Below are 12015 nucleotides of genomic sequence, written 5' to 3' on the forward strand. Positions count from 1 at the left end.
AAAAAGAAAATAGAAAAGAAAAGAAAAAGCAGAAGAGAGAAGTAAAGAGAGAGAAAGAAAAGCCCAGATTTAGTTATCAAATATTGAACTAAACCATTTCATTAATGCATGCAACTTACTGCATCTCAAGGATGCAAAAAAAAAAAAGAAAAAAAAAAGAAATAATCAATTTACACAACTTTCAAATACATACAACTTCATTTTAAGTCTTTTTTATTTGCCTTCATATTTTACCAGTGACCTCTTCACTCAGCACTGCACAGTAAGAAAATTATCAATTGTCATCATTTTCTCTGTTTTCCATTGTGAACTAAAAATGCAGAAAATGTATGTCTCTAGGGCCAAATGAGTGTTCCCCAGAGGAAAACTCCAAATGATGTGCCAAAACTAAACAGCAGTTTTTTGGCATCTATGTGCAGTTAGTTCTTCGTTAATTACTTGTAGTTCTTTAATATTTTCTTTTTCCTTAAGAAATGTTAGTCAGAAGGCTTGAAAAAAAGGACAGGAGATAAAGAGATGAGAGACAGAGTTTTTGTCCTTGGCCATCGCTAAGGTTTCTCAAGTTCACTAACATACATAAGATGGTCCTCAGGGGATTTACCATGGGTCTTACTCAGATGGAGCTTGACAGCGTGCTTGCTGGCAAAAGTCCGGTTACACAGTTTACACTGATATGAGGTGCCATTTGCCTCCTCATCTGGGGAAGGGGAGGGGGAAAGCGAATGAGGACTGGGGTTGGGGATCGAATGGGCCAAAGAATGCACTTGGGCTGAAAGCAGTTTCTCAGAGAGCCCCTTGGTGTGGCGTGAGATCTGGCTAATAAGATGCTCTCCAGACAACTTAGCCAGGTCCCTGAGCCGGAAGCCCAGATGTGATTCAAGATGGCTGACATAGGTAGAGGGGGAACGGATTTGTGATGCACAGTCACTGCAGAAGAAGACAGGGTGGCCAGAGTCTAGATTTTTCAAGAACTTTGTGCCACCTGTCCGCCTCAGCTGGTATTTGACGTTGGCCAGCCAGTGACTGATGGTGGTCATCGAGAGGCCAGTAAAGCGAGAAATATGCATGCGCTCCTGTGGACTGAGGTCCGACATAATGTACTTGCCATCACCTGTTTGCCGCAAACTGGAGGCAAACTGTGCCTGAAGGATAAGTAGATGCTGAGGATTCCAGTTGGACTGCCGGCCCTTTCGTTTCTGAGCGGGAGAGATCTCCTCTGACTCCTCTGGAGTCGATCCATCTATATCCGAGCGCTCTGAAAGACTCGTTGGTGTTGAGGATTTAGACGCATGGCTCTCTGTTAGGTTGCGCAGCATATCAGAGATGTCGGAAAGGGCATTTTCTCGCAGAGGTGAGTTGGACATGAAGGAAACCACAGCAGATGAGGCTTTGGCCATGGTGATAGCTGATGATGGTGAAATTGAGGTGGGAGTGGAGGTGGAGGAGGACAGGGCAGCAGATCCCAAGGAGTTGCTCTTATCGCTCTTGCCTTTGGTCAGATCAATAGGCTGGTCATTGTTGATGTGGTAGAAATAGCGGTCTAGATGCTCATTGGTTTTTTTGGTCTGAGATGGAGTGGAGGCAGCTACAGCTGCCTTCTCTGCCAGGCTGTTGCTCATCTTGAAGAGCATGCTCATGGGATCAAGAGATGGCAGGGCAGGTTTGGCAGCTTTGCCTAGGTGAACATTCATGACAGACTGAAGCGCACTTAAAGGGTTGACAAATGGCTGCTCTGGAGGATGGTCGGTTATAATAGCAGTGCTGCTGCATAAGGTAGACACAGGGGTTTTGACAACATGGTCAGTGCCATTCTCCAAAGACTCTTTTGTGAGAGCATCACCATTTGAATCTTTGTGAGTATTTCCGCCCCCATTAGTCTCAGGGGTTTTGGCTCCTCTCCTTTCCTTGGGGGACTCCCCTCTGGCAGATTCCCCTGCATCGCTACTGCAAGGAGAAGGTGTGGTTCGTCTAAGTGGGGAGGACCTGGCTCCAGGATCCCTCATTTTCTCCTCTACTTTGGCCACTTTTTCTGTGACTTTTTTGACTAGCTCCTCCATGGCATGGAAGTTGTTTTTGGGCAAAGGGGATGTTTGGCAACTAGGTGGAGATATAAGAGGTTGGCTTTTGGTAGGAGACAGAATCTCTTCTCCAGAAAACATATACTTCAGAGGCGAACTTTTCCCTGAGTTGCGCAGGGACAGTTTCATAATGTTTGGAAGCTGGTAGGCAGCGTGAATACTGGGGTAGCCTCCCCAGCTGGGTGTGCCATTCTGTGCTTTGTTGATGGCAGATGTTACTGTATTCTCAAGAGACTTCAATATGTCAAACCCCCCCTTAGGGCTTTCTTCAAGATCTTCCTCAGTCAAATATGGATATTTGGATGAAACTTCAAACTTCTCGTCGGTTTCGCTTTCTGTTGCCTTCTTGTCTTTGCTATTATTTGTCTCCTTGGTACACTCCACTTCCTTCTCCTCTTTTTTAATCTCCATGGGTGTGATGGCAGGGGAGATACTAGGGGGAGGAGGTGCAGGTGGTGGTGGAGAAAATGCGGTGGCAGCCAGTGGCACTGACTGTACCTTTTCTTCATTGGTAGGTATGGTGTTAGGAGCCGTTATGGACATCGACTCCATGATAGGTTTGCCTTTCTTGATGGCAGAGTTAGTGACCTTGATGAAGTGTCCTGTGACCATCATATGGGCCGTCAGCTCCTGCAGTGTGTCATGCGAGCTTCCACACTCCATGCATTTCAGGATCTGGGATTTCCGTGACTCAAACTGCCACGCATAACTAGCACCGTTCTGGTGTCCATACCGATTGTTGGGTGTGATGTAGGGATTGGGGGTCTTTTGCAGAAGGTCATTGGTGTCAGATAAAGAAGGCTTGGGGGTGCCGCCATTGGAATCTGGTGAGCTGGGGAGTTCTAGCTCAATAGGGGCTCTTTTACGAGCTGAGGAGATAATCTTGGCTGCCACAGGAGTTACAGGTTCCTTAAGAGGCACTTTCTGGTAGTGTTTCGTCTTGATCATGTGAACACTAAGGTCCTGCAGTGACTCAAAGGAATGTCCACAGTACATGCACTTAAGAACTTTCTGGGCATCCTCTTTTCCTTCCATCTCCAGGAGGGAACGCTTGCGAGGCTTTGACCAGCGCTTGGTACCTTCACTGTCTGTCTCATGGTTGTCATCCCGGTAGTGGCCCGTCTCGTTCATGTGCACCGTGAGCTCGACCAGAGTATCATAGGCGGCACTGCAGTCTTTGCACCGGAACTTGCTTGCACCAGTGAAGATGGAGCCATACAGTTTGGTGCTCTGCCGATAAAGCTGCACAGTACTGAAAAGGTTTGGCTCAGAGGCTGGGTGCATCAGTCTACTCTGGTTCTGTGAAACATTCTGCAAGGTCTTTGCAATGGCTGTCTGGTGCCAGTCGTAACCACCACTACCACAGCTACTGCTGCTGCTACTACTGCTGCTGCTACTACTGTGGCTACGTGGGGGCTTTTCTGCTGGTTGCTGAGACACATTCAAGTTCAGCGATGACCAGTAAGAGTTGGTCAGGAAACTAGTGTAGATAGCTTTCATCTGCTCCAGGCTGTCTGGCCCTAATTGTGTCACCTCCTCACTGATTGGTGTGGCCGTTGTCGTCATCATCATTGATGAAGTTGAAGAAAGAGAGGTGAGGGGCTCCTTGGCTGAGATATCTTCTTCGTTCTTCACTGAGGCACTCTCAAAGTCTGACATGCGGTCACTGGATTCACTCAGGTGTGACTCGCTGTCCATCTCATGGCTGGAGAAATCGGCTGGTGGAGAGTCATGAAAGCCTGGCCTGTCTTTAAGGAGTAAGTCTTTGTCCTGGCACACATACTTCATGGCAGGTTCCTCCTCCAAAGCCGAATCCTCTCCTTCAACATCCTCATCGAGTAAGGCACCCTCCTTTAGCTCCTCTGGCACATATGCTACAGGTAAAAAAAGAGATAAAAGAAACAAAAAGAAAAGATGTTATCACATTGTCCAAATGAAGATTTAACACACTGCATTCCTAACAATGCCTTGTATGGTGGATAGACAGCTGATAAAATGGCAAGCATCAGTGTGTTTTCTCCAGTAGTGAAAAACAGTCGGTCAGAATTTTTTATACTATAAAGTGTTGCAGTAATTCTTTCTCTGCTTTCCAATTGCATTACATTGCCACATGAAATGAAGTTATGTTTCTCTTTTCCTTTCTGAAAAGAAAGTGCAGCAAAAATAAAGAGACGTTAAAAGAACGAAAAAATGACACTTCAAACCGAAGTTGCCACCTTATTCTTCTCAAGGGGCAACAGCTTGAAATTAAAACTAAATTTGAAATTAATGAAGCACATTCTGGAGGTGGCATTCGTTGCTAAAGTAATAAATTACTTGTATCAACCTCAGAGACAGCAGTTCCTGTCTGTCAATTAATATGTCTTACGCTTCTTCAGCAGCACCTAATGCATTCCCAAACAGACACACTCACCATTTAAATTAAGAAAGCATTCTCACTCATTACACAGCAAAGGGTTGCCTGCTTGTAAATAAAAATGATTGTATGTACAATGTTTCCTACATAAAAATCCCTGCTTTTGAAGTTTAAAGTAATTATTTACAGTTTAGCCTGGAGAACGCAAATGCTCAAGAAAAACATGGTCATGTTTTGTGCACGCCAGCCTGAAAAATAAGAAACTAAAATATATTCATTTTAATTTCCAGTGCAAGTGATGCAGAATGAAAGACAGAAAAAGAGAAAGAGACACAGAGAGAAATGCAATGCACTGAAATAATTCCAAGAATTCCTAACTGTGTCAGTTTATCACGCTTTTGACCAGGTATGTAAACAATGGAGAGAGAGGACACTCCATTGGACACACTGGTTTTCTGTGAACACATTCAATCATGTCTAAATACCACAAAAGTCAAACTAGTCATGCTAAAACTTCAACACACAGCATTTAGATTTAATTCTAAATACAATATGTAAATTTTTGTATACAAGGAACATTCAAGGGTTTCCTCAACAAAGACTGCATATAATTAGAATTTCATGAATCATCCCCTTAAAAACATAATCTTTTTAGGTTAGTAAAGAGATTTAATTTAAGCTTAACAAGAAAACACTGCTGCGATGTAGCTATGATGGTTGTGTAACAACAACAAAAAAGTAAAAAGAATGCCATAAACATGAGGACAGTCATTTTGTAGCCCTTGGCAGAATGATGTCAAGGGACTGGCAAAAACCCTTTTTTAGTTTGTAGTTGTAATATGCGTACCTCACGGCTTCAGGCATTCTGTGCTGTTGCAATAACCCTTAACAGGACTAAATTGTTTTTTATAATGTAGTCATATTATTATTATTATTATTATTTATTTATTTTTGTTAGTTTAATTATCATTTTTAATTAAAAGAAAACATCTAAACGGATAAATCCAAAAATTATGTCATAGGATTTAAACCATAGATTTCAAATGGTCAGCTATTTAATTTTCTAAATATTACTAATTTCTCTCTCTCTCTCTCTCTCTGTGTGTGTGTGTGAGAGAATGTTTGAATCTGACAATATTAAGAAACTAAATAAGTAGTTTCAACAAAACTTTATTCCAAGTAGGCAGAAGAACATTCAATAGTGATTTTTTACAGCATTATTATTAGGATCCATCTTCTCACACACATCACAGTCAGTCTGTGAAATCGAATCACCCCCTACACAAATCACAACCAACTGTGATCGTGCAGCACACACAAACTCACATGCACACGCTTACACACAGCCATCTGTTCTGAATCAGCCAAAACGACAGCTGTTTAAGAGAACAATGCCTTCGTTCAGGAAGCAGGAGAAGCTGAGCTTTACATCAAGGCCAAATAGCAAGGTAAAAACCCAATTCCTTCAAATACATACACTTTAAACCTCCTCTCAATGATTACAACACACATGCACACACACACACACACACACACACACACACACACACACACAAAGGTGGAGATTTTAGCATGAAATTTTTAGCTCCCACTAAACCACTATATGTAAAATGTAAGGTCAACCTTGAACATAATTACACAAAATGATTAGCTGGTAATTAAAGTTAAAAAGGAGGGTGAGTGTGCCAATGGGTAGAGAGAGAGAGAAAGAGAAAGCGAGCGCGCGAGAGAGAGAGAGAGAGAGAGAGAGAGAGAGAGAGAGAGAGCGAGAGAGAGAGAGAGAGAGAGAGAGAGAGAGAGAGAGAGAGAGAGAGAGAGAGAGAGAGAGAGAGAGAGAGAGAGAGAGAGAGAGAGAGAGAGAGAGTTTGCTCATCACTTCAAGTACAAGCAAACCTGTCTCACTGTAACCTTGACCTGAACTTGACTATATGTAGAGCACAGAGTGAGTATTGCCAGTGAGTAGGCGTACGCCCTACAGCAAATCTGAGAAGTGTGTACGTTTGTAATGTGTTTTTTTCTAAATTCATTATTCCGACACCAAACACAGAATTAGCACTGCTTGACATCACAACAATCAGCCGTAAGCCCCAAGGTAACATGAGCGGGATGGAGAAAGACGAGAAGAAAGCAGAGGCAGGGGCTAACGAGAGAGAGACCCAACAATCTGTGACACACATCCCGAGTGTTGGTGCATGTCCTGGCTGTATTCCAGGTTCCCAAGCCCCCAGTGTACCTACAAGTCTGTGTGATCTGGCTGGGAACAATATTGAGATTTCATCCCTGGACCTTCAGAAGCCAGTGCTCTGGTCCAGGCCTACTCACACCACACAGGTGCTGTTTTAATTAGAAAACAGGATGCTTGGATCCAAGAGTGGTAAGGTGGGGGTAAAATCAGAATGACCTCCCAATGATTTGGCATCAGATTGGAAAAAGAGCTTGATCTAATTTACACTCAGACATCCAGGGAGATGACCAGCAGAGAATGCTGTTTTCTAAGGCAGTGGAGAGCGTAACCTTGCACATTTAAAGGGCCGTCTGGGTCTGGACTATTAGAGCACATACTGTCTTTAAAAAAATCTGAGTAAGTGGAAACCCTTAATACATATAACAGTGATAAAGCTAATCCGCAAGCCCTTTTATCAAAGGAACAAGATTAAATGTTAACTATGCAAATATGACCCTTTTCCACAACCATGTGTGACTAAATTGTTTGATTACAAGAACTAAGGTGCACTTGTTAATTAAAATAAAATGTCTACTGTCAACCAGAAGTAAAAGTCATGTATTGAATGTGACAAAAGCTCTTTACTCTGTCCACTAGGATCTAGGAACTAATGTGGGTTTTCCATCTATATGGCCAGTATAATGTGAATAAGACACCACTAATGTACGAGTTTTTAAATATTTTTTTAAATAAGTCAGTAAATCAGTAACAATGTAAAATGTTTTACATTTTTTGTCCTATTTTAATATATTTTACATTTCATTTTGAGCAGCCATTACTCCAGTCTTCAGGGTCATATGATCCATCAGAAATCATTCTTATATGCTAAATTGCTGCTCAAGAAACATATTCTTTTATTATCAATGTTGAAAACAGTTGTGCTGTTTAATATTTGTGGAAACTTTTTTTACAAGTAAAACAATGTAAATGCAAAATGTAAAGAGTCTTTACTGTCACTGCTGACTAATGTAATGCATTCTTGTTGAATGAAAGCATGAAAAAAAAAACGAAAAAAAAAAAACTTTTGCTTTTGGTGCGTTTCATCCCATTTACATAATAATGTAGAACCATACATGCATGTGAACCAAGTTAACACCCCTCAAGCTGCTGCCATTTGTTCTTGTTTGGAATTGAACCTCATTTATACAGACAGAAGTTGAAGTCGGCAGCCCGGTCCAATACTTCTGGGTGTGCGGATGAGCTGGAGAGAGTGAAAGAGTAAGTAGTTGGTAATTAAAGCTGCTATATATAGCCCCTAAAGCCCACATTTATAATGGGAGGTATCTCTCTCTAATACGCCACTATCTGCAATGTGATATCATTAGGAGGAAAATGGTTTGTAGCCTTAAGCAGACAGGCTGTCTGTGTGCGGCTGGAGAATATGAGATAGCACCAATCCACTTCTCTTCTCCTCTTTCCTCTCGTCCTCCGCCCTCGCTCCTTTCCTCACCTCCCCTCCATCTCTCCTCGGCTATCCTGACCCGTGTTAATGAAGTTAATTGAATCTGAGATCAATAATGCTTAATTATTGCAATTTGACATGCACAGACAAATTGGTGGGGAGGCCAGACGTGTACGCATGCATGTGTACGCTAGAGGAGATGTAAGTGTGTGTGTCCAGCACCAGGGTGGGCGAGAGGGCACGGCTGGACAGCAGAGGAAGAGAGAGAAGGATGGACGAAGCAGACAGGCGTGCCATCGATTCCAGAGAGACGCCCCATCGACCAGTCCTACTGACTGATGGAGGCCCTGCTCCAAGGCTAGCTGGAGAAAGAGAGAGCTCACTGAGACCACTTTCGCCAGCCTGGCCTGCCCTGCCCACAGACGGCACATTGAGATAGATTGGATGGACAGAGGAGCGTAACACAGAGAGAAAACCAGAAAGAAAATGGCAGACACAGATAAGAGGGTTCTACCTATGGAATCACTGGTGTTTTGTTTATAGAACGCATGGCTGTTACTAAGTGATGGTTACCATGGCTATAACTGTAACAAGTTTTGTTTCCCTGCATTGTCTCTGCAACCAGATGAACCAGAGGTATTTTAATGTATGAAAACATTAAACGAATATTCTGGATTATTTACAGCTTAAATGTTTATGGACAACATCTGTGACTTTAATTGCAATGTTGATAGCTGCATATTTTAAATGTTTATTTGTGATGCTGCACACTTGCCTGCTAGGCTTATACTGCCAGTGCATTGCTGTAAACACATTTTGGGTTTATTGAAATTATTGACTGCATGCCACAGATGCAGTAGCCTACACGGACATTAAACTATGAAGAATATTCCCAAAATATTCCTTTAGAGTAAATGTGAATTGTCATTTGCAGCCAATTTTACAACCACATTTCCAAGTGAAACAGGACATTCAATTGGGGGAAAAAAAAATAGAGTAGGATTTTAGCTATAAAAACTGATTGGATTGTAAAAACATTCTATTACAAACTGTAATGCGGACAGACTGAATGATAGTTTGTTAAATATGAATGACAACAGCAACGTGATTTTTTTTTTTTTTTTATAACACGTACCATGAATTATTCCCAATTAGACCAGGAACATGCATTAAGAAATTCAATTCAAGTTCATTTTGATTATTTCATGCTCAATTTAAGAAAGAATCATAGCTACAGTGATATCAAAAACCTTGACAAAAATATTAACAATGAATCACAGGCACTTAAAACCTTAAAAAAAAAAATGTGAAAAAAAAAAACTCATCTTTTGTTATAATAATGTGGAAATATGAGGTGGTGGAAGAGTGTGAGAGAGAGCGAGAGAAAGAGGTGTGGATTAAAGAAAAGAAACAGGGCTGGAGGTGCATCGGCGCTGGCAGAACTGAGAGAGAGAGCTGGTAAACACAGACGCTAGCACGGCTAATCGCCCGCTCATGCCACTCAGCGGGAGAGCCCCTGACAGTGTGTGTATGTGTGTGTATGTTTACACACCCCCGCTCTCCCCCCCTGCATGTGCACAGCAACCGGTAACCACGCTGGAGAACAGAACTTCCCCCTGCTGCCATAGCACCTCCACTGGAGTTAACACTCCTACACGGCATCAAGATTCGACAGCCTCGAACACACACGTGAGCGCTCAGTCATACAAATGATCCTGTGTGCAACACAATATCGTACAAACAAAAAGTTGATTTATATTCAGAAACGGGCTCGGTGCTGATGCAGGCATTTAGAAACCCCTGGCTAAGGAAACGTAGAGGGGAAGCGTATTAAAGAAACGTTAATAGTCTTTAACCTCTGATGAGCGTGTTTTAGCACTGATTATTACAATAACTGCTCAAATGAAATATGCTTCATTCATTGACTTCAGTGATGTATACGTTTGTGTTGACACAATTGCTCTGGAGCCGTATCCTCTCGAGACACCTCCAATAAAAACCTTTCATGTGCTTTTTTGGATCCATCTCTTTAGAAATTTGAACTAAGAGGTTAAAACAGCACAGCATGGACATTCTCAGGAGTAAAAACACGCTCCACCTCTTCCAAAATGCTATTAGTTACTAATGAACACTAACGTCCGCCCTGAATGTCTCCTACGATTCTGGCTAATGCTTCTTCTGAAGGTTTGCCCACAACTGCTCCTTTAAGAAGGCTCTCATCAGACAATCATTTCCATGTCCTCTACTTAAAAGACAAATAACAAATTAGAAACAGGCAAAGAATTTTCTAAGCAGTGACAGGATGATATACATATACACACATATATATATAGGAAAAGATGCTGAATTTACTGCTCACCTGTGCAGATAAGATTAGATAACAATGAGGATATAATCTCTTTTATTTTCATGTGTGTATATACACATAAATATTCTTTACTGATTTTATAAAAAAAATTGGACTGGCTGAATATATTGTAAACATGGGCCCAGATATGAACTCTAGTAAGTTAATGTAACCTAATGTACAAATTTGTATTCAGTCATATTAAATAAATAAAAATATTTTTATAGTTTGGGGTCGATAATATTTTTTTATGTTTTTAAAATAAGTCTCTTATGCTCACCAAGACTGCATTTTAAAAAAAAAATATTATTATGAAATATTGGTAACACTTTACAATAAGGTTCATTAATTAACATTAGTTAACTACCTTAGTTAACATGAGCTAAGAATTCATTTTTATTAATTTAAACATTTATTAATCTTAGTTAATATTAATTTTTAACATAATTAAAATCAAAGGTTGTATTTGTTAACATTAGTTAATGCACTGAACTAACATGAACAATGAACAGCTGTATTGTTTATTAACTAACATTAACAAAGATTAATAAATACTGTAACAAATGTATTGCTCATAGTTAGTTCATGTTAGTTAATACATTAACTAATGAACATCCTTGTAAAGTGTTACCGAAATATTATTTAAAATAACTTTTATTTTATTATATTTAAAATGTAATTTATTCCTGCTGATTTTTCAGCATCATTACTCCAGTCTTCGGTGATCCTTCAGAATTCATTCTAATATGCTGATTTGGTGCTCAGGAAACATTTCATATTATTATCAAAGTTGAAAACATTTGTGCTGCTTAATATTTTTGTGAAAAACATGATGTGCGACACCGCGTTTACACCGGACGCGAGCGGCACGACGCGACAAAAGACGGCAGAATCCATTATAATCAGTGATGTTGTCTACACTGGATGCGACATGACACGGCAAATCCCCTTTTATGTCACGTCCAGAGTAGACAACCTTTAGCTGTTGCGGAGCGACAACGGTTGCGTCCCGCGTAGACAAGGTGTAACTAACTCCATCAGGTCTGTGATCTATATTCCAGGATGTCACACTGGAAATGTGTGGTTTCTAAGGCTGTTCTCTAAACAATGAGTAAAAGTTCTTGAGAACAGACAGAAATCTGTGACTGCATAAGGTGTTTCCTGTACGGAAAAAAATGCTGAATTTACTGCTCACCTGTGCAGATAAGATTAGATAACAATGAGGAAAAATGTGTACATTTGTCCCTATCTCTTTTATTTTAATATGTGTGTATACACACATAAATATTCTTTACTGATTTTTTTTTGTGTTTCTTTTGGACTGGTTGAATATATTGTAAACATGGGCCCAGATATGAACTCTAGTTAGTTAATAATCAGTCAAATGTGTGTGTGGCTCTGTTGTCTGAAGCAGCTCTCAAACAGACACCACAAACAATTATAAAGCAGGAGGAAGATGATCTCCAGCAAATGATCCACCCGCCTGCCTTTGTTATTCAGATGAGCTCCACTTGGAGAAGTCACATTCCTAAAGCACGGGGCAACCGGAGGTCAGACACATCTACACAAACACTAGGAACTCCCAAGAGGCCGAAAGAGAGCCGGAGA

At 40.9% G+C, this 12015-nt stretch overlaps 1 protein-coding gene across 1 annotated transcript in view; it reads right to left on the minus strand.

The window, feature by feature from the left end:
- tshz3b (teashirt zinc finger homeobox 3b) overlaps positions 1–12015 on the minus strand; it is a 38369-nt gene that overhangs the window by 91 nt on the left and 26263 nt on the right. The window contains exon 3 of the mRNA XM_084406107.1: positions 1–3952. This exon is cut by the window's left edge and continues 91 nt beyond it. Within this exon, the coding sequence (XP_084262233.1) occupies positions 549–3952 (3404 nt within the window). The 3' untranslated portion in view covers positions 1–548. The remainder of the gene's footprint in view (positions 3953–12015) is intronic.

Source organism: Rutilus rutilus (assembly GCF_951802725.1).
Source record: "Rutilus rutilus genome assembly, chromosome: 3".
In the NCBI taxonomy this organism is placed as follows: Eukaryota; Metazoa; Chordata; class Actinopteri; order Cypriniformes; family Leuciscidae; genus Rutilus; species Rutilus rutilus.